The sequence below is a fragment of the Eulemur rufifrons genome, chromosome 19 (genome assembly GCF_041146395.1).
Source record: "Eulemur rufifrons isolate Redbay chromosome 19, OSU_ERuf_1, whole genome shotgun sequence".
Taxonomy (NCBI): Eukaryota; Metazoa; Chordata; class Mammalia; order Primates; family Lemuridae; genus Eulemur; species Eulemur rufifrons.
Genome location: NC_091001.1, coordinates 56,226,213 through 56,248,903, shown reverse-complemented (window position 1 = coordinate 56,248,903; position 22,691 = coordinate 56,226,213). Strand labels below are relative to the sequence as shown.

Here is a 22,691-nt window from a genome sequence, read left to right as displayed (position 1 = left end):
GCACTCCCTCTATTGTGCTCACTCTCTGAGGCAATTGATTAAACTGACCCGTCTTTTTGAATACATGTGGTTGGAGGAAAAGTTGAGAAATTTATTTCTAAGAAAGGAAATATGCAAGGAGAAAAACATCAATTAATATCTCAAAATATTATCTAATTGTTGTGTTTACTTGTATTTTCTCAGACAAGGGCCCTACATCTCTGGTCCAGATCACTGTGTTGTACCCTAGACTCTTACATCAGCTGACAACTCACCATCTCCACTTGGATATTCAAGAAACACGATAGGACACAGTTTTTGCTGTTTTGAGCATTAAAATTTTCCATTGACACTGAATGCCTGACACAAAGGAGAATTAGAAATAACTTCAAACCTACACCTGAACAAGCCACAGGTGTTACCTGTAGAGGTGACATCATCTTTCTAGTATCTCCTCACTGCAGAGAAAAGTCCTGCAGCACCTGTGAACCTGGGTCACCTGTGCTGAGAGACCCAGCATAGGGAGTAACTCTCTGACAGGGTCAGGAGAGTGTTAGCAGGTGGAAGATAACGGTTTCTGATTGGTAACTGGGGAGTACTATGCTAATTAGGAACTTTGTGACATAAACATTCCTTAAGAAATAATATTTAATAGAGTCCAAAGTGCTTGTTAAATCTGTGGAATGTGATTATTATATATATATATATTTTTTAATGGCTGTACGTATTGGGGTAAGAGAAATGTCTTCATCAACAAAATAGAATATATTTCCTAGTCCCAATAGAGGCAAATGGCAGATAAATATACTTTTGGGGATCATTTCTATACTATGTTTCTGGAGAAGTGTTTCTGAGCAGTGTAGGGTATCAAAAATCCCAGCCATGAGCTGTGGAGCGCTCTCCTGAATGTGACGCTGGCAGGTGGCGCCACCTGGTGGTACCTACTGCTTGCTGTTGGTGAGCATTCTTTTCCTCCTTTAGGAAGGATAAGGGAAAGAGAACACTCTTATTCTTCCTAAAGGATAAGCTAAGGGGTTCCTTTCTGATCTGATTGCTTGTATAATAGTTTGTTCTTCACTCTTGGGTTTTCATTTTTCTGTAAAAGGAAAGGGTAATGCCTAATATCTTCCTTCACTTCAATTTTCTTATGGCAGTATTAAAAATGCATTTGGTAACAAAATTCTCAAAAAGACAAAGGTTTAACTCCTTTTTGGCTTACCCATCCTTTATCAAAATCTTTCTTTTTCAGGTAAAGCAGTTAGTTCTTCTTTTCTTTGTTTATTTTTAATATAACAATGTATGATACTGTTTCATTTTTGAGCCTGTATCTTCTCACTGAACATCCACATTGGTTACATGCGTATCTAATTTTTTTATCTGCCATGAAGTATCTTAAGATTTAAATAAACCATAGTATATTTATCCAGTGATGGGACATAATATATTTAACCATCAGGTCTTTCAATTCTTTGCTATAACAAGCAGTGCTTGCAATGAACATTATTGGGTGTCCTTGTGCACACGTATGAGTTTTCCTTGGAAGTAAATAAAATGTGGAATTACTGAGTCAAAGAGAATGTACACTTCAAATTCTAAGTTACTACCAAATTTCCTTTCAATTCAGCACTGAAATTTTATACCTTATCAACAGTGTGTGGAGTTAATAACCTTTTTCTTTGGTTTTATTTTTTGTTTTATAGACAGTGTCTCACTCTGTCACCCTAACTAGAGTGCAGTGGCATCATCATAGCTCACTGCAGCCTCAAACTCCTGGGCTCAAATGATCCTCCTGCCTCAGCCTCCTCAGTAGCTGGGACTACACGTGTGCGCCACCACGCCTGGCTAATTTTTCTATTTTTGTGTTGATGGGGGTCTTGCTCTTGCTCAAGCTGGTCTCAAGCAATCCTTCCACCCCAGCCTCCCCAAGTGCTAGGATTACAGGTGAGCTACTACACCTGGCCAGTGGAGTAAATACCTTGACGCTGTTCCTATTCCCTCTGCCTCTCTCTTTCTCTTGCTCTCACTCTCACTCTCGCTCTCACTTTCTCTTTCAGTCTAAAGAGAAGAAATGATATTTTATTACTGCTCTAATTTAATTCCCCTGATTACTAAATAGGTTGAAATTATTTTTATATTTTATGGTCATTCGTATTATATCTTCTGAAGATGGCTTTCATATATATATTTACAGTTCAATATTAAATTGTTCATCTTTTTCTTTTTCATATGCAGAAGTTCTTTGTATATTCTGGATATTAATCCTTGGTTGGACTGGTCTAGTCTTTAATTTTGCTTGTGGTATCTTGTGTCATTCAGAAGTTACCAACATTGATATAATCAGGTTTATCAAACTCTTTTGTGGTTTTTTTCATTTATGTTTTAAGAGGTCTTCGCAATCCTTTTATATGTTCTTCTACGATTTTATAATTTTTATATTTATTTCTTTAACTGTATGGAATATGGTTTCTATAAATGGTTCAAGGATCTATCTCAATTTTTCCATATATGTAGACACTATTTGTTGAATAGTTTACCTTTCTGAACTGATTTGAATAGCTACTTTTTTCATATACTATACTAGACTATAAATTATAAGTCAGACACTAGGCTTTTAAGTCATTTGCAGAGAAAACTGTATAAAGGAACTAGGAACTGGCATAGTGTGTGCAATTCATGTTTTTAAAATGGTGTATTACTTTTCCATCGTAAAACCCAAACATGCTTATTACAGAAAATGTAGACAGAAAGATGGATAAGGCAGGAGATCCTCTTAGTCTCACCCACCAGTCTGTGCTTAACTGGTTACTCGTTATAGGTGCCTGGAGACATCGCGATAACAGTGAATATCAGCAAAATCAACAGCTGATGTTTAGGGAGTGTTTATGAGACTTTCCAAGCGAGAGAGTGTTGAAGCTCCGCTTATTCTGGGCCCCTTTGCACTGATGTGGGATTAGGAAACTCACTGCAGGGTCCTGAGTCAGCTTCCTTCCCATACTCATGCCCAGGCCCGTCACTGAAGGGTCGGATGCCTTCAGTCTCCCTGAATGCAGCGAGAATTCTCTGCTGGGAGCAAGCAAAGACTGTTTCCTAAGTCTTCTCCTTTTATGCTCCCAAATTGGAATGATTTGTTGTTATTTCAGGGTTCACATGGGCCCTGAGGTCATGCGGTCATATGGCACAGAGACTACTATCTACCCTGCCTGGAGGCTGCTCAGGGGCCCCAAGTCATCTGCATCTCATTCATTCGGTCTACAGGAGTTTGCTGGGCAGCTTCTTTGTGCTGGGTGTCTGGGACACAGTGATGAAGGGAAAAAATGTCAGTTTCTGCCCTCCACAATCTTAAAACCTCCTGAAAGAAAAAGAATTACAAATTATCACCACATTATGACAAAGAACACAAAGGAAAAGCCCAGGAAGCCATGAGAAAGGAGAACAGGGGGTGACTTCAATTCAGGGTGCTGAAGAAGGCCAAGGTGACTTTACACTGAGACCCAGAGAGCAGCAATAGAAGAGAAGGAAGAGTGTTGCAGGCAGAACAAGGTACAAACCACAACACACCACAAGCCAGTGTGGTTGGAATGCGGCGAGCCAGGTAAAAAGCGAGAGATGAGCTACAGGGGTGGAGAGAGCCCTGGTCACAGACAGCCTTGTAGATGGAGGATTTTTTCTAGGTGCAGAAGGACACCAGCAGAGTGGCAGGGGAGTACTCATGTTGTGCACAGAACGCCTTTATTGGAAAATCTACAAACGAAATAAGAAAGGAACTCAACTCTTTCTATATGTATGACCACATATAGGTGGTAACCAGTCAGGTCCCGTTCTGTCCCTCTTATTTATTTCAAGAGAAGAAAATCATTCATGACAAGTATCAGCTGCCAGAAAGGAAGCCTCATACTCAGGGGAAAGTGAAATCTCCCAGCACGCAAACCAGTGCACAACAGCTTCAAGTATCCTTCCATGGACAGGGAAACTGGAGACTGAAATAGGCTCACCCACTGGTACAATCTCCACCCTTCACGGTCTTTGCACTGTTTTACAATTCTGTAAGTTGTAGGAAACTGACAGGAATATAACTAATTGCTGTCCATAGAAAACAGTGTTTGGTGGAATGCAGTGATTGCCCTGTGGTATCTACTTGTGAATTCATTCAGCACTCCTTACTTGATTATAAATGGGGGAAACTTCGAATCTCCTTGGCACCGGTTTGTAACATCTCACTGCTTTCCTTATTCATGAGTGAGCTAAAGAAAACCTTTCACATGTGTTCATTTTATATTTGCATGAGAGTCATGATTTTATTTTTTTAAATAATTATCTTTTAATGCTAGTAACATACTAGAAACATATCAACAAATATATTGTCATACAATAAAATGCATACTTTTAGTTGAAGGCGAGAAATAAAAATAAAATTCTCAGTCACTAATCAACTGATTTTACCCTCTCTTGGCCAAGGGGACCCCAGAGAAACCTTAAAAACAGAAATCCCGGCCATGATGGTCATACTCCCTTGTTAACCACCATTAGGCTTTCTTCCCTAAGGGTTAAACAGAGCCAGTCCTTGGGAAAGACCTGCTCCACTGCTGATTTCAAGCAACTGTCTAAAGCTACTCCTCCCATTTTGTGGTTTCAACACAACTAACCAGCATTCCCTCCTGATAAGAGACAACTGACCATGCAGTGGTTCTGACCAGACTATGGAGGCTGCACTCGGAGGGTTTTCATGTCCTCTGCTTCACCTTTTGACATCAGAGAGTGGAAAACTCCACCCTCAGATCACGCTAATGCCACCATTTTTCAAACATGGGCCCTATGAAGCAGCGTGAAGCTCAATTGTGTATGCACATGTTTCTCCTTTCATAAATATTCATGACTCCTCTTATAACTTATTATATATGTATATTTGGCCACTCTACTCAGCATAAATTCCTGTTCCTTTACCCCTCCCTCTAAGTGCTTGTCTTAGTTTCTGCCTGAGACTATGCTTTCCTGCCTGCAAAATGGCTGCCTGCAGGCTGCAACACTTTACAAGAAATAAAGCTCTCCTTTCCACATTTATGAATCTTGTCATTCTACAGTTGACAAAGGAAACCCATTTGCATTTTCCTTATGCAGAGATGTTTTTCGTCCCATTGACTCATTGAAGGAAAGAAAAGCTCTACAAAACACCCCCTTCAAATAGAAAAGATCAATAAGGTATTCTGAATGCTGTTGAGAATTAGTTCTTGGCCTTTAAGGATTGGACATTTCTCATGAACATATTATTGCTCAGCAGCCAATTACAAGCTGGCTGCTTGCAACTGTTAATACTACTCTGTAGACATTTCTGAGAAAGTTTGTACACTGTGGTACAATTAGACAGATATGAGATGCAAAGGTGGAGAAAAACACTGCTCAAATGATGATAAGTCACTTAAAATACTGATTTTTTTATAGCAAAAATGCCTTTAAAACTATTTCCAAAAGAGGAAGTAAATAAAATACAAAAGCTAAAGTATAAACTTTAGATTTGTTATAGGTTAAAAAGTACAAAACTAGAGACTGCCTTTTTCTTAATAGATAGCCCTGAAGAAGGAAGTCATGTTCTTTCCTTCTCACTTTCCCCAAAGAAAAAGGAGAACAGTCACAAGGAAGTGTCAGTTGCCACCAGAGAACACCAGAAGCCAGGCTTATGCTCAGGAGCACTACAACTCACCAGCACGGTTTCCAGTAGTCCCCTACAAATTGAGAAACACTTCTATGGCAATTCACTATAAAAATAATCCCTGAAAGTATAGTCTTAGTTGGCTTGAGTGCTCCTCAGGTTGGCATTTTAAAAAATGCACATTTCACTAAGGGTGAACTTGTAGTCTCACTGACTATTTGGGGAAAAAAATACTGCAATAAACCCTTCTAGAAAACTCCTTAAAACAATGAGAAGTTTCTAAAAAGGACTATAAACTCTGTTAAGTACAATTTTATGAAGAAATCTTTGGTTTCCCAATTTCTAGTTAGCCTAGTATTGTTGTTGAAACCACAAGGAGCTTTTAGTCTAGGTCCAGTTGCTTGCTACATGAAGATCTAATTATTGAGATAACGAGGATTCCCAAGGAAGAAAGGAATTTTTTAATACAACAGACATCTTGTTGGGAGAATGGGGGAAGCTGCCTCAAACCTGTCTCTCCCACAAATGGAGATCATGGGCTTTTAAAGCAGGACCCAGGTGTCTTGGGCGGGTTGTGGTGTCTGTGTGCATTAGGGGATGGTGAATCATGTCTTCGAGTCTGCCCCTGGGCCTTCAGAAGCTCAGCTCCTTTCTCTTGCAGAAAATCCACGCTTTCTGGGGAATAACTCAAAAGGTCAAGTAGTTAGTTCACAGGGAGGATTATATAGGCAGTCATTGAAATTTATTCAGTGGGGTTGCTGGTTATAGTATAACCCAACAGCCAATCACAAGTGATTATCTATCAACAAATATAATTAATATTTCCCCAGAGAAGTGCATAGTAAATGATGTGCAAATAAAAGTTATGAAGGGAATAGAACTTTGTGATAAATAAATCACAAAGTGATGAAGTGTAAAAACTCCATCTAAGCCAAAATTAATGCTATTACCCAGGCCTTTTCTCTGTAGAGACAGAAGCTGTGGGACTCTGTTTGGTGGGCAATACCTTGGCAATACCCATAAGGGAGTGCCTTCCTATTGTAAAAATTACATTCTAAATGCATTTCAATGAAAATATTTATAGTTTAAGCATTAGTGAATGTCTTGCATAGGTGCTTAATCATTTCCAGAAATGGATGATTTTTGTTCTTAGTTGTTTATACTTAGATGTAATCAAGAACATATGGTATTTGTGACTTTTTAAAAACTTTTTTGTAGAGAGAGGGTCTCGCTATGTTGCCCAAGCTGGTCTCGAGCTCCTGGCCTCAAGTGATCCTCCTGCCTCTGCCTCCCAAAGTGCTGGGATTATAGGCATGAGCCACTGTGCCCAGCCTGATTTTATCATAATTTATATTTTCTTAATTATAGTAAAAATGAGATATTGATCTAATTAATTGTTAATTCTTTCATAGTTTTCTGTATTATGGAATTGTCAGAATCTGATTAGTCATTTCTATTATAATGAATATTGAGTTTTAACAAGATTTTATTGAACAAATTGAATGAACACCTTTGGGATGACTGTCATCCTACCAGAACATTCTAGAGCTCTCAGATGAGTTTATCCTTAGTGTGGATAAGATGTAGAGAAGCTAGTTTAAAATGTTTAATATGTGTTTCCTCCACTTGACATTGTAAATCTTTCAATATTTTTCCCAGTCAATAGTGTAATTTCTAAATATTAATCATTTGTCTCCTACAATTTGAAAGTAATTTTTCCAAGTCAATCGTTAGTGTTTTAAATTTGTTTACAGTACCTGTTTTTTATCTAGAAGCTTTCAGTGGTAATTGGGTCAAATTTATCAAAGTCTTTCTTCATGGTTTGGGGTTTTTTTCAATTCTATTTAAGAAGCCATTACAATTTATATTATCTTATAATGCATTGTATTTTTTCATATATTTCTTTATTCTATCCAAAATTTTTCATTTTTTAAATTTCAATTTGTAGAATAGGTAATTATATTTACAAGATTTATAGTCAAACAGTATAAAACTGTATACAGTGAAAGCTCTAGCTCCAACCTTGTTCCTTCTTTTCCTAAGCCTTTTCCATTTTATGAACAGTAAGTTTTTCATTCTTTCTTTTCTTTTCTTTTTTTTTTTTTTTTTTTGGTATTCTTCCAGAAGTCCATTATGCACATCAAGTAAATAGAAATATAAGACAGCGATTTTCCAAAATTGTGAGGTATGGATCAATTATAATTTTTACACTGAATGTGCAATTGTCTGAACGTTAATTATTCAGTAGCCCATCCTTTCTGTATTGATTTTAAATGCCAGCTTTCTCATATCATAAATTCTCATATGGATATGTAACTATTTTGGACTCTGCTGCTTTATTTATTTGTTTTTGTTACTTTTGTTCTTTATTTGTTCTTCCTGTGTCAATAATATAATTTTTTCCTTGTTTCTTTATTTTTAGGAAATATATATGTACTTAATTAAAAGCTAAAGAAGTTTAAAAAGGTATGCAGTGAAAAATAAGATACTGGGGCCCTAATCACTCTTGCCCTGGCTGATGGGGTGATGGTTCCACACCAGGAGAAGCAAGCCAAGAAGACCTGAGCCTACTGCCTTTCCTTCACCAAATGCTCAGCTTCTAGAACAGGTTTTCACTCAGAAAGAAGCACACTGCTGTCCTCACCCAGCTCCAGAGCCTTGTCTGACTAGGATTTTGCCTGGGTAGAGAAATAGGCCATAAACCAGATAGTTCTTCATCTCTTCCCAAAGGAACTGACTTCATTTTCAACAGAGAGAGAGAGAAAGAGAGAAAGATGTTTAAGCCTAAAAGTGCCATCAAGAACAGTGGAGGTTGTGGTGAAAGGCAAGTGGGAGGAGGCTCAAGATACAGGTGAAGTTTGCAGGAGAGAACCTGGAATAAGACAGCTGGGATCTGCATGCGGTGGCACATGCTTGTGGTCTCAGCTACTCTGAAGGCTGACGCAGGAGTATTGCTTGAACAGGAGTTCAAGTCCAACCTGGGCAACATAGCAAGGAAAGGTGCACGTGGCAAGGAACCAATGTTACCAGCCAACGGCCATCAAGGACCTTAGGGCCACCTCTAGCCACACGAATGAATTAATGAGCTGGGAAGCAGATTTTCTCTCAGTTGAGCCTTGAGATGAATACAGCCCCAGCCAACATCTTGATTGCAGTGTTGTGAAAGACCTGGAATCAGAATCACTCAGCTAAGCCACTTTTGAATTTCTGACTCACAGAACCACACAAAAATAAATGTTTATTTTTTAAGCTACTAAATTTAGGAGCAATTTACTAAAAAGCAAAATATAGCTAATAAAGGTGTGTATGTTTTTTTTTTTTTGTGTGTGTGTGTGTGTGTGGGTACTTATGAGGCAATATCAAGATCTTTTATCCAAGCAGAATATGTACCTCAAGGCCTCACATGTAATATTTTTTACTTTGGAAAATTTGTCATGGCCCTGGGTCTACCCTTTGGCTTTGGAAGCTTGGAACCTGATTTATCAACACTGTATGAAATAGATTCCTCTTTTAGGGAAGACTCATGTGAACTGGATTTATAAAATCAAATGCTAGTTATAATTTATAACAAAAACAAATGCTAGTTATTAATTTATAATTAAACAAAAAAAGCATGCTGACCAGAATATTACAACATTTACATCTCTGTGTTCAGTACTTTCTGTCTCTGAACAAAATTTAATGTTAAGTAATGAGGGGGTTGCTTGATAAACACAGAACAAAGGCAGTTTAATACAGGTTTCAAGTGTTTATTGGCAGCAGGCTAAGGCTCACATTCGGGATAATTTCATCAGAGAAATCAGACAACTTGACAACTGTTGGCAAGTCACTGTGTCTATCTCTTCCCCTGGAAGGACTCATCAGTGGGCCTGGAAATTCCCCAAATTATTATATTTGGCTAAGGCTTCTTCCTTTTCTGCTGGGTCACTGACCAACTTTTCATGTTGTAACTCCGGTTTTTCTAGACTACCATGATGGCCAACACCTCTTTGGAATGGGAGACTGTTTCTTTGATGTATTAATACATGAACAAGATTATAGTTTCCTTTTTAAAATGTATTTATTTATTTAAAGACAGGGGTCTCACTCTGTCAGGCTGGAGTGCAGTGACCCGATCATACTCATTGGAACCCAACTTCCTGGTCTCAAGCAATCCTCCCACTTTAGCCTCCCAAGAATCTGGGACTACAGATGTGAGCCATTGCACCTGGCCACAAAAGAAGGGTTTTTTTAAAAAATGAGGTTATGGATATGTTAGCTCAACTGTAGTAATTATTTCACAATATATACATGTATCAAATCATCATATTGTACACCTTAAATACATATAATTTTTAATTTCCAATCACATCTCGGTAAAGTTGGGAGAAAGAATTTATAATGATCCACACATCTGTCCAAAAACTCTATTTATGCATAATCTCAATTTAACCCTTATAACAACCCAGTGAGGTAGGTATAATTATATTCTATTACCAATAAAGAAACTAAGGCACAGGGAAGAACCTCTCTGAAAGTTTCACAGCTAGTATGTTTCAGAGCTTTGTTCTAGCTGACTCTACGTCACAGATAGATCACTTAGCCACCTTTTTCTCTCTCTGTTGCCTCATCTCAGTTGTTCTCAAACTGGAATGATTATCAGAATCACCTGGAGGGGTTGTTAAAGCACAGATTTCCAGGCTCCATCCTCAGAGTTTCTGATTGAATACATCTGGGGGTGGGACCTTAGAATTTGTATTTTTAACATATTCCCTGGTGGGGCTGATGTTGCTGGTCAAGGAACTTTACTTTAAGAAAAACCATTTTTTTCCTCCAGATCAGCAACATCTCTCTTTTGGATTATTCCAATAGTTTCCTGCTTCCCACTCATTTTCTAAAGTGTAATCAGAGTGATCTTCCTAATTTTAGTTGGAAATATTTATTGGGTGCCAGATACTCTACTAGACATAGAGGATGTATTAATAATAGCGAGCAAAACAGAGAAGAATCCTGATGTCACAATAACCTGAAGCAGAGAGTTTGCCTGGGACACTTTCTTCACTTGGCTGAACACCATGTAATGATGTTCATGCTCTCCTTTCTATGGGTGTAAAATACAGAAGTATATAATTAAAGTTCTATTCTTATAATCAGCTCATAAAATGGTTGAGCCAGCTCTGTGTTCTTTGATTTTGCTCTGCTAAGGTGTTTGATGGAATAAGTAAAACCCCAGCTTGTTCTTCACATTAAGGTCAGAATGACCTGATGGATGCTGGATGAGCAGGAATATGGGAGAAAATTAAATAAGATTCTTTAGGCTCTTTCTTCCAGTTTTTAAAATCTCTACAAAACCATTCCTTCATCTTTAGAAGGAGGTAGATGCAGCAGGGATGGCTTGGAAATGTTTAATAAGTCCTGCCCTCCTCCTGTGAAGGTCTGTCTTTTATTTCTCTGCCCCTACCCATAGGACTAATACTAGCGAGAGTGAAGGCCAAGTGTTCTGGATGTAGTTAATACAGTAAAATATTTACCACTACCAGTCACAATTATCCTTGTCTCTCCTCCCTTTTCCTTTTCCTTAATGGTTTGAAGTCTACTGTTCGGGTGGGCAGAAGAGCCAAAATCTTGCTCATCTGAAACTTTGGTTGTGGGATACGTTGTGATTTACAGGGCAAATCTTGTTCTAATCAAGGAAGGTGGAGTTAATGTAGAAGTCCCTGTCTTTCCTCACAGCACTTTGAGTTCTGTGCTCAAAACATGGTCCTCTTTTTCAAGCTGATCTAAGAGTTCAGGCATCTTCAGGATAGCAAGCTAGAGTGTGGGGCAGGCTGCCAAGGTTGGTCGCTTTTTCGAGAATTTGATTTTTATCCCAGGGTCAATAGTAAACTATGGAATGCTTTAGAACTGGAAAAAGACAAGGACCAGGTATGCATTTCTAAGCCATCTTTCTTGGCTGCTGTGTAGAGAAGGACTAGAGGTAACTAGAGGCATGAAGACTAATCAGATGGCAGTTGCAGTGATCCTGAGGAGAAAGAATGGTGGCTTGGATTAGAAATACGGATAGGAGGATGAGAAAGTATAAGGATTCTTGAGATATCTGGCGGGCCAGGCATTAGTTTTAGGACTTTTATCCAGGAGAGACAGGGAGGAATCAAGGATGGCACTGAGATTTTTGGCCTAAGCAACAGAGTGGATGTTGAAGCCATTCCTTGGGTAGCCAATACTAGGGAAGAAGTTTGGAGAGGAACATACTACACTCAGTATGGACATGTTGGATTTGAGGTAGCTTTGGGACATTAATTGAACTGGAATGACTAATAAGTAGTTAAATAATCACATTACCCTTAAGTGCTAAATCCTTTCAGTATGTCACCATTGCCGACAGGACAAATTCCAAATTTCTTAATAAGACTTACAATTTACCTTTTTCAGCTTCATCTCTTCCACCTATCCCCACTCACAGCTCAAATTGCCCTGCTCAAATTCAATTTTAGTTCCTCAAAGGGGTAAAGCTTTCCGTAGTTTCAGGGACTTTATGCTAGTAGTTCTGTAGCGAACTATTTTTTTTCCCCTCGTTTCTGTGCATTCAGCAGGAGGGACAGGTACGTGTTAGGTGCTGGGATAAAACGGTGAGCAAAAGAAGACTTTGTCCCTTCTCTGATGGAGCTGACAGTATAATGGCAGAGTTAAGTACTAATCTAATAATTACACAAATAAGAAAAAATTGCAAACGAGATCAGAGCTGGTACTGAAAGGTACTTAGTAGGAATGAGAGCCTACAATGGGGTTTTGACGTAGGGAAAGCTTGACGAGAAAGTGAAGATAGAGTTGATTCAGAGGGGTAAGAAAGAGCTTCTTAGGCTGGGAGAACATCCCTGCAGAGGGGTGTAACTTGGCACCTTATGGGGAACTAGAGAAATATACACTTCTCCTAGGACTTCTAGGAAAGGGGGGGAGAGGCCTGTCTATTTTGTCCCATTGCAGACACCATCCGGCTGCGGTGGTTGCCACCTCGTCGCACTGAGTACTGGGAGTTGTAGTCCCGACCTCGGCGAGCAGGCATGGCGGCCTGCATGGCGGGAAGCTGCAGGGCCGCAATGGGCCCGGCTGGGAGTTTTCGAGCCGCTAGGGCGCTTCTCCCCGCGCCGGCCTCCGTTGTCTGCCGTAAGTGGAGCGGGGCTTGAGCCGTGGCGCGGGAGAGGCTCAGGGCCAGGCTGGCGGGAGGCGAGCCTGGAGGTCAGAGTCTACCCCGGCGTTGGACCGCGGGTTGGGGGAGATTGCAGGGCTCTGCAGGATCTCAGGGCAGGCCCGAAAGTCTTGATCCCTGTCGTCCGCTCCCACAGGGGTCCGTGCGGGGTCCGGCCGGCAGCAGAGCACTGGGCCTTCCGAGCCTGGAGCGTTCCAGCCGCCACCGAAACCAGTTATCGTGGACAAGCGTCGTCCCCCGGGCCAGGAAACCAGGTGAGGCCCGGACCTGGCCGCAATGCCGGCTACTTGGGTCAGTGCGCGCGTGAACGTGTTCAGCATTAGAGGTCCCTGCTCTAAAGTGGGGGCTGGAACTCGCACTGCACAAACGTGTGTGTAAGATTCAGGAGCCCGCGTACGGAGAACGCATCCAACTCAGTTTTGTCTTGCTCGCTTTTCCCTAAGCCAGAACTTCTTTGCGGTTTTATTAAGTCCTTCAAAATAGGGATTCCCCGGACTTTAAGCTCTTTCCTGGTGTTTGTCTTACACCTGAGTTTTTCTCTGAAGCACATCCTCTTTATACATGTTTAAGTTCAGGAGCCGATTTTTTCCTGCAAAAGACCCTTAACCCTGCGTAGGAATCGATTTTTCGACGGGAGTTGCTGGCCGACGTGGTACTCTGGTAAAAATCAGCACTAAATTGTGTTTGAAATTTACTCTTCAAAACAGTGTGAATAAAAACCTGGTTCACTTGAATGAATGATGGTAACCTTGGTAACCTGTAAATGTAAATGACCTAAGATTTGAAGAAAGTGATTCTGTAGAGTTGTGTAGCAGCCTTTTAAAAAAACCTTTTTAAGAGGAAAAACTTGATGTGATTATAGGCTTTCTGAAAGGGCTGTAGGTTGTTGATTGGATTGTCTCTGGGATTTTAAAAACATTTTAAATATTCTAGGTTTTAAATTGAAATTAACTTGGATTTAGGGAACCTAGAGATTCAGAAAAAATTTTCTTATAAAACTTTTTTTTTTAAGTGGAAATGGAATATCTCTGTCAAAGGGCAGCATTTAATAAAGTTCAGTCAAATAAGAATGTAAATTATATGTTCTGGAAAACAATTTGGCAAAATTAAGTTTGTATGTACCTTTCCACCCGGAAGGTAAACAACTTAAACTGTAACTTAAACTAACACATATATTCAAGGGGACAGGTACAAAAATGAACACAACAGTATAGTTTATAACAAACAAAAATTTAGAGGCAGCTTAGATATCCACAGTCGATGAATAGTCAAATACATTCATGTAACAGAATATTATTCAGCAGTGAAAGATAAATGAACTAGAGCCAATTTTTAAACATGGATGAATTTCATGAATATGTGTGTAAAAAACCAATCTTTAGAAGAGTTGATATAGTATGATGCCATTTTTTTGAAGTTTAAAACTATACTAAAAAATATTATATGTTGCCTAGACATGCATGCATATGAAGAAAGTATAAAGAAATGTAAGAGGGACATCTCCACCTTCACTAAGCATTCAAACCTAACTTTTACCAATAGTGGTACAAGCTGATATTGTTACATGCCTCCTGGTATGATAGAATAAGAAGTTTATATCATCACTTCTGTAATATTTCTACCAACAATATTTAACTTCCTAGCACTTTCACAGGTCCTCCCCTAGGCAGTGGGGCCAGGATTTGGTAGCTGGTGCTGAGAGAAAACCCTTGATTGCATCCTTGCCCTGGGACTGTACCAGTGGCAGCTGTCACTCAATGGGACAGAGACCATTCTTTGGCATCTTACTCAACTTTGTGCCTTTCTCCTGTTACTCTAACCTTAGGCTCTCCTTCCTCCTTTTTATCCTTTGCCATACAGAAATAAAAAGAAAAAAAAAAAATGTTTAACGTTAGTTTAGGCATGTGGAAATAACAAATCCATAATCTAGGGATTGTCTATAAGATAGTAGGCCTTGACTGTTCAAAAAAGCCAATATTATAAAAATACAAAGATGGGAAGTAATACTAGTTTAAGAGATTAACAACCAGATACAATGTGTGAAACTTGATTGTATCTTGGATTGGGCAAAAAATACATGTAAAAGACCTTTCCAAGATAATTAAATACATTTGAATATGAACTATATATTAGATTATCTAATAAAATTAATGCTCATTTCTTTAGGTGTTATAAAGGTACTGTGATAATCTAGGAAAAAGTCCTACATTATTGAATGAAATGCCTTGCTATTTGACATTTTCAAATGGGTCAGGGAGAAAAGTAATATATGTATATTAATATAAAGCAAACAGAGCAAAATTTTAGCAGTAGATAAAAGTAGGTGAAGGATATTTGGGTGTTTATTGCATTACTATTTCATTTTTTTGGTAGGTTTTGAAAATTTTCAGAGTAGAAATTGAGGAAATATAAGAAATTCATCGGAATAATCACCAAATTTAGGATAGTAATTAACTAGAGGGAGTAGAGAGGGATGTACAGTGGCTTCAACTATATTGATACTTATTTCTTCAGGTGGGAGGGACATGAGTAGTCATCATAATGTCATTTATACTTTTAATATAGATTAAATATTTCATGAGTTTAAAATCAGTTAAACAATAAAAAGATTATTTTAAAAGCTAGTTTATAATTGGTGATTTATACATTTTATATCTTTTCCAGCATAATTTATTATAACATACATAGCTCAGTATGAGGCCATAGGCTTTGAAGACTGACAGACATGCCTACATTTAAATCTTGACTTGACAAATTTGTAGCTAATGTAATAATGGATTAGTTATTTATCTTTTCCCAGCTTCAGTTTCTTCTTCTGTAAAAAGGAGATGATGATACCAAAGCTACCTGTTTGCTATTAGGATTAGTTTATGCTATAGATGTTTAATAAAGTTTGTAACAAAATACCAGGTGAGTACTCAGGAATTGTTGACTATTTTCATGAGCAGTAACAATTTAAAAAATAAAATATACTTATCTAGGCAATGAAGAGTAAAACACGTCAACACTATATTTCATTTCTTTGTAAAGCAAGTTTTTCTTCTAGTGGCCTTTTAAGTTTACTTTTAATTTTTTTTTTTGGTTTATATTTTTCACAGGTTTTTGAGTCCTGAATTCATTCCTCCAAGGGGAAGAACAAATCCTCTGAAATTTCAACTAGAAAGAAAGGATATGTTAGAAAGGAGAAAAGTACTCCATATTCCAGAGTTCTATGTTGGTCAGTAATAGCTGGATGCTTTTATTATTAGTGGTTGGAGGGTTAGTTTTCTTTGTAAAGAGAATATTGTTTTTCACACATCTGGGTTTTGCCTGTATGAGGTACTTATTCCTAATATTATATGAAAATATTTAGGAAGTTAAGAAGTTACCTAGAAATGTTATTTGTTTCTGCATCTTATATAAAAGTTCACTTCTCTTTTGCATTTGTAGGAAGCATAGTTCGTGTCACTACAGCTGACCCATATGCCAGTGGAAAAACCAGCCAATTTCTGGGGATTTGCATCCAGAGATCAGGAAGAGGCCTTGGAGCTACTTTTGTCCTTAGGAATATTATTGAAGGACAAGGTGAGTTTCATTTCATTATTTTGATTATCTAAAAAGTGTTATCTTAGGATTCTTTTTTGTTTTCTGCATCCAGGGATAAGAAATCTGAAATTTGAAAGTGAAAGGGAATTCCAAGGGAAGACATGGAGCTGTGGCTTAGAGTGGATTGATAATTGAGATAATGGGTTAAACGCGGTTGGTGGTCTACTTTCTCCTGAAGGCTTCTTGTATTACAGGGACAACAGCCATTAGAAGTAGACTTTCCAAACCATGGCCACGTCAAGGGAGGAAATAAGTGACTATAAAGCAGCGTGGGGACATTCATTTTAGGAGCCAATAACCCAGGAGACCATTAAGACAAACATAATGATGTCCTTATGAGTTACTTGCTCCTAAAATAAATGCCTGCATATTGCTTTATATTATGACACAGAATTATCACCAAAATTATCACTGTTTTATAAGACTTGGAAGCATTGAAAAAAGGCAAAGTTATGTTTGTATACTATGCATAATAAGGCAGAGAAACAAGTAGGAAAATTCTAGAAAGATTATGAATGAAAATGGCAGGAACAGTAAAGTTTTTGTACTTAAAGTTGTATACTTCATGATTCCCAACAGTGAGGTGTTATTATTTTCAAACAAATTGAAAACGTAAGAGCAGTTGCTGTCTTACTCTGTATTGACCTGTGGTGCTGGCATGTGGGAACTTCAATCATACTGAGTACTTGGAGAAGCCATCTAATAGAAAGAAATGAGCATAAGTGTGAGTCAGATGGGCCTGGGTTTGATTTTCTTTAAAATTGAGATGTTAATCTACGTCACAGAGTTCTAGTCAAAAAACTGTGACATGTTGTACATGAAGTACTGGGTATAGAATACTCAAAACGTATTAGCTTTCTTTTGCCATTCTCTAGTATGTTTGAGTATTATAACCTGCCTCAACCTTCCCCATCGATACTCCCTACTTGAGTGGTTCCTTCTCATCCAGTGGCTTTGTATACCACCCATATGATGATAACTCTCAAATTTATATCTCTAGGACTGACCCTTTTCAAGTTTCAGACTTGTACATGCAACTACCTGATCAACATCTCTGTTTGGATGTCTTATTAGCATAAAACAAATTGAAAATAGATCTTCTTTATTTCACCTCATAGGGTGTTCCTTTCACAGTCTTTTCTATTTTCATAAATGGTACTACTACCCACCCACTTACTTAATCCACAAACTAGCAACTATTTTTATTTCCTTTCACACTTTCAGTCAATCAACAAGTTTTCTTGGCTCAATTTCCAAAAAATACATCCCAGTTTTGTCTGTTCCTCCTTTTCTGTTTCTTTCACTCTCTTCCGTGTCACTATCATCTCCTGCCTGCAATTGTACAGTGTCTCTAGTTTACATTTCTAGTGTCTTAGTCCATTTGTGCTGCTATAACAAAATCCCTCAGACTGGATAATTTATAAAGAACAGAAGTTTGTTTCTCATAGTTTTGGAGGTTGGGAAGTCTAAGACCAAGATGTTGGCAGGTTTGGTGTTTGGTAAGACCCTTGTTCCTGCTTCCAAGATGGTGCCTTGTTGCTGTATCCTCTGGAGGGAATGAGCTCTGTGTCCTCACATGGTGAAAGGCAAAAGGACAAAAGAGCCTAAACTAGTTCTCTCCAATCCTTGTGAAAGCGTTGGAGAGTTTTTTAAGGGTTTGTAGAGGCTGAGCCCTAATGACCCTAATCACTTCTTCAAAGTCCTCACCTCTTAATACCACCACAGTGGGGATTAAGTTTCAACATGAATGTTGGGGGACACATTCAAATAGTAGCACCTGGCCCACTGAGTTACTGTGCTCCAGCCAAATGGGCCTTTCCCTAGTATTTCCAACATGGCAAATTTGTTAACATCCCAGGGCCTTTGCATTTGCTATTCTTTCTGCCTATAGCATTCTTGGCCCTTTCAAAGAGGCTTTCTCTGACTATACTTATTTAAACTTGTCCTCACCTTGGTCCAATTTTTTCATTCTATATTGTCTTAACTGTATGAAATTACCTTGTTGGTTTGTCATCCACTAGTGTAAGCTCTGTAAGAGGAGAAGGATCTTAACCTATTTTGATTTTGCTATAGGCACAACTTCTCTAGATCTGTGCCTGGAATAGAATAGGTGTACAGTAGATACTGAATTGAATCCTAATATTAAATACTAGAAGCTAATGTTGATCATATAAATAATATTTGTATTTCTCTTGGGATTGTTTCAGAAAACCTCAGAATACACTCTTACCCTTAAGTATTTGATAATTCAGATTATATTAAACTGTTACTTGTGGCATCTTGATGTGCTCAAAGCTGTTCTAGCTTGCTTCATGCAGAGGGCCCTAGTGTGTTAAAAAAACCTAGGCCATCCTTAAAGAGAACTTCTAACCAAAGTTGGAACTTAAAATTTTAGTTACTCTTTTTGAATCATTAATCCTATTACTCTTAACATGGAAGATTGATCTTTATTCAGGTAATTGGAAGATAAACAAGAACATGACATAGTGAAGAATTTACTCAGACTTTCTCTAAGTTAACATACTATCAGGATTGAGGAGATACATGACTCAATATATTTATAGAAGACATTTTTTTCTTTAGACTGTCATTCTATTAATAATTCAGACTTTCTCACTTCTCCTTTAAATTTTATTTCTATTTCTTTCAGCAATCTTCATCTTAAAAATGACAATCTTATGTCATGTTTCCTACATTCAAAACCTTATGCTATATTTAAAATGCTTCTACTGTAGTTGAGGCATGTACAAGAATCTGGACTTTGTAAGGATGTTTTATTTTCTTTTTAGGTGTTGAGATTTGCTTTGAACTTTATAATCCTCGAGTTCAGGAGATCCAAGTGGTCAAATTAGAGAAACGGCTGGATGACAATTTGATGTACTTAAGAGATGCCCTTCCTGAATATAGCACTTTTGATGTGAACATGAAGCCAGTATCACGAGAGCCTGGCCAAGAAGTTCCTGTTAATAAGGTATAGGTTGAATATTTGAAACTGGAAGTTTAAGTATAAAATAAGAAAGAATCATTTTAATGAAACCTTTAGAAGAATTTTTGCTTATGTCTATCAGCCTAATTCCTTTCTTTTGTATCTTCCTTAGCTGAAAGTAAAAATGAAGCCTAGGCCGTGGTCCAAACGCTGGGAACGTCCAAATTTTAATATTAAAGGAATCAGATTTGATCTTTATTTAACTGAAGAACAAATGAAAGAAGCTCAGAAGTGGAGTCAGCCGTGGCTTGAGTTTGATATGATGAGGGAATATGACACTTCAAAAATTGAAGCTGCAATATGGGATGAAATTGAAGCATCAAAAAACTCCTGATTTGAAAATAAATTTGGTTCCCTGCAGAGGATAGATATATTGACTCCCACAGGATTTATTTTGAGACCAATTTAATTTCATTTATAAGAACATAGTCATTAAATGAACTAAGCATTCATTGTTTTATTAGTACTTTTTAAAAAAATAACATTTGCATACCAGTTTATTACTCTAAAAAGAGAAATATACATGCCAGATGGTCTGATGTCCATTCCCTCACTGGAGGCAAAGCTACTGTAAAAGTCACAGCATCACCAGAATGTTCCTCATTCAACATGGAATCTGAGCAAGGAGAGCGGTACTTTAAATTATGAAATTGTAAATACAGAACAATATGTGATTTAAAGAATAATAAAATGAACATTCATGCACCCACCACCAGTTTAAGAAATAGAACATTTATTGAAATCTAAGACTGCTGTGTGTCTGCAGTTGTGTCCCTCCCTTCTTTCCGATGTAAATACTGTGCTGACTTTGTGTTAATAGTTCCTTTGTATTTCTTTTAGTTTATTGCCTACATATATATATATATTCTTAAACAATGTATTTAGTTTTGAAAAACCTGTTAGCAAGTACAAAAGAGCAATATTGCCATTATTACATGAAGGCTTCACATTCCCTGGAAGTCATAGTCTGGCTTCACCTTCCCTGGGAGTTTACAGCAGCCACCTTTGAGGAAGTTCGTGGCTAAGGTTATGTATGAGTGAGTTCTGCTAAACAGAAGGCTCACCACAGGCCATCTGGCAGGGTTACAGTGTGGTCTGGGTAATTGATGCCTGGCAGAAATGTGGTCTGAGGTAGTAAACTATTTTCTGATGCTCAGAACATGGTGAGTCAAACTCCAGCTCTTAGGAGTAAGTGAAAACAGAATACCTCTGTGGGTTGCTAGGAGTGTCCTTGCTAGTCGATGCAGCTGAAGCATACATGTAATTTGGTTCAGACTCACTGGGGCATGCTGTTCCTCAGGGTGAAAAGAGTGGTATCAGCCTGCCTGTGATGAAGTCAGCCCTCCGCTTGTCAACTGAATTATGCTCAGCTCTGCCCTCTAGTGTGTAGCTATCCTGGAACTTTCCTGTGCTGAGCTGTATTCTGGATTCCATGTTTTTCATTTTATTGGTTACTAATTTGTTTCATTGGTACCTTCTAGAGAGAGTGTGGAGGTAAAATTTTTGAGAACTTGTATGCCTATCACATTTGATTGATACTTTATATAGAGTTTTAAATGGGGAATAATTTTCCTTCAGAATTTAAAGGTGTTACTCCACTGTCGTTTCCAGTGGTGTATTGAGAAATCCAAAGCCATTTGATTTCTGCTCCTCATATGAATTTCACAGTGATGTGCCTTGGTGTGGTGTGGGCCTATATTTATCCATTGTTTTGGGCTCTTGGGGAGCCCTTACAATGTAACTCATTCTGTCAGTTCTGGGAAATTGAGCATTCACTGACTTAGTCTCCTCTGCTTCTTCCTGAAACTAGTATTTGGATGCTGGATATCCAGGACTGGGTATCTATTTTCTTACTCCCCACCCCCTTTGATTTTTAGCTTTTTCACTCAATCTCCAACTCTTCTTTGCTATTATATTTTAAAATCTTAAGAAGCCTTTTTGATTTGTGAAAGTTTATTTTCTTATATAGTACCCTCTTATTTTATGCTTTTATCTATGGATTTGTTCTCTTACCACTAAAGATATTCATTATAGTTTTTGTATTTTTTTCTTTTGAAATTGTTTCCTTGCATATCTGTTTTTTCCAAATTTCTTCTTTCTGTGTGTGTGTATTTCTGTTTTCTATATTTTAAGCTTTTCCTGGACATCTGGTAATCCTTCAATCTTACGGTGGAATGGAGGACTGAAAAGCTTGGAAAACCTTGGATTTGTGGGAAGGGGTTGTCCTTAGGGTTATCTGGATGGGCTTTTTTGGGAGTCCCCACCTCCATGTGAATATCTTGGTTTGGTCAGATTCTCTAGATTAGAGGCTTGTAATCTCCCTCTCGCAGGGTAAGGTTCTATCTGCCAAACTGCAACATTCAGCTGCTTCCTTGATCTTGTTCACTAATGGTAGTTACACAGCTATCTCACTACTTTCAACAAGCAGTAGACATGCCATCTTTCACTTAAGTAGGTTATTTGCTGAGATTGCCTCTCAGAAGTGTTAATAAGAGGCTATTTTCTATATTTTTCTTCTCTTGTTAGAAACTTGTTCTTTTTCTACCTTGATAAACACACTACAACCTCCTTGACAGAATGGTAGATGGATATATTTTAAGATCTGAAGCTGTGCAAATGTATGATCAGTTCATAAGCATAGGTGCTCAAAAACACCTGACCAGTCATGTTTTTTACTCTTTAAGTTTAAAATTCTTATGAATTTTTCCCCAGAAATCAAATCTTAATACTTTAAATGTGCATAATATAAACTTTTTTTATTATGGTAGGATGTATATAACAAAATTTGCCATTTTAACCATTTTAAATGTACAGTTTAGAGGTCTTAATTATATTCACAATGTTGTGTAATTATTAAGAGTATTTTCAAAACCTTTTCATCACTCCAAACAGAAACTCTGTAACCATTAAGCAATAACCCCATTCCTCCCTCCAAGCCTGCGGTAATGTCTAATTTACTTTGTCTCTATTAATTTGCTTATTCTAGTATAGATACTTTTTATAGGTGGAATCATGCAACATATGTCTTTTTATGTCTGCCTTATTCACTTAGCATATGTTTTCAAGATTCACCCATGTTGTAGCATGTATCAGAATTTAATTCCTCTTTATTACTAAGTCATATTCCATTGTATGTACATACCACATTTTGTTTACCCATTCATCTATTGAACACTTGGGGTGTTTCTGCCTTTTGCTATTGTAAATAATGTTGCAAGGAATATTGACATGCAAATATGTGTTTTGGTCCCTGTTTTTAAATTCTTTGGGGTAGATATATTGAGTGCAATTGCTAAATCATGTCATATTTT

General features: G+C 37.9%; 1 protein-coding gene, 2 non-coding genes and 1 pseudogene across 3 annotated transcripts; 3 read left to right on the top strand and 1 right to left on the bottom strand.

Moving 5' to 3' along the window:
- The first annotated feature begins 777 nt into the window (after nt 1–777).
- On the top strand, nt 778–988 carry LOC138400330 (small nucleolar RNA U3). The gene has a single exon (XR_011236238.1). It is a non-coding gene; the product is annotated as a small nucleolar RNA U3 (small nucleolar RNA).
- A 4,568-nt stretch (nt 989–5,556) lies between these two features.
- Nucleotides 5,557–5,760, bottom strand: LOC138400332 (small nucleolar RNA U3; annotated as a pseudogene).
- Nucleotides 5,761–12,657: 6,897 nt separating this feature from the next.
- Nucleotides 12,658–20,056, top strand: MRPL19 (mitochondrial ribosomal protein L19). The gene is made up of 6 exons (XM_069494509.1): nt 12,658–12,766; nt 12,946–13,063; nt 15,908–16,026; nt 16,239–16,373; nt 19,184–19,365; nt 19,493–20,056. The coding sequence occupies exons 1-6, from the start codon at nt 12,664–12,666 to the stop codon at nt 19,712–19,714; spliced, it is 879 nt and encodes a 292-aa protein (XP_069350610.1). The 5' UTR covers nt 12,658–12,663; the 3' UTR covers nt 19,715–20,056.
- LOC138400443 (small nucleolar RNA SNORA30/SNORA37 family) lies at nt 14,449–14,577 on the top strand. Its single transcript, XR_011236326.1, has one exon. It is a non-coding gene; the product is annotated as a small nucleolar RNA SNORA30/SNORA37 family (small nucleolar RNA).
- Nucleotides 20,057–22,691: the final 2,635 nt, after the last annotated feature.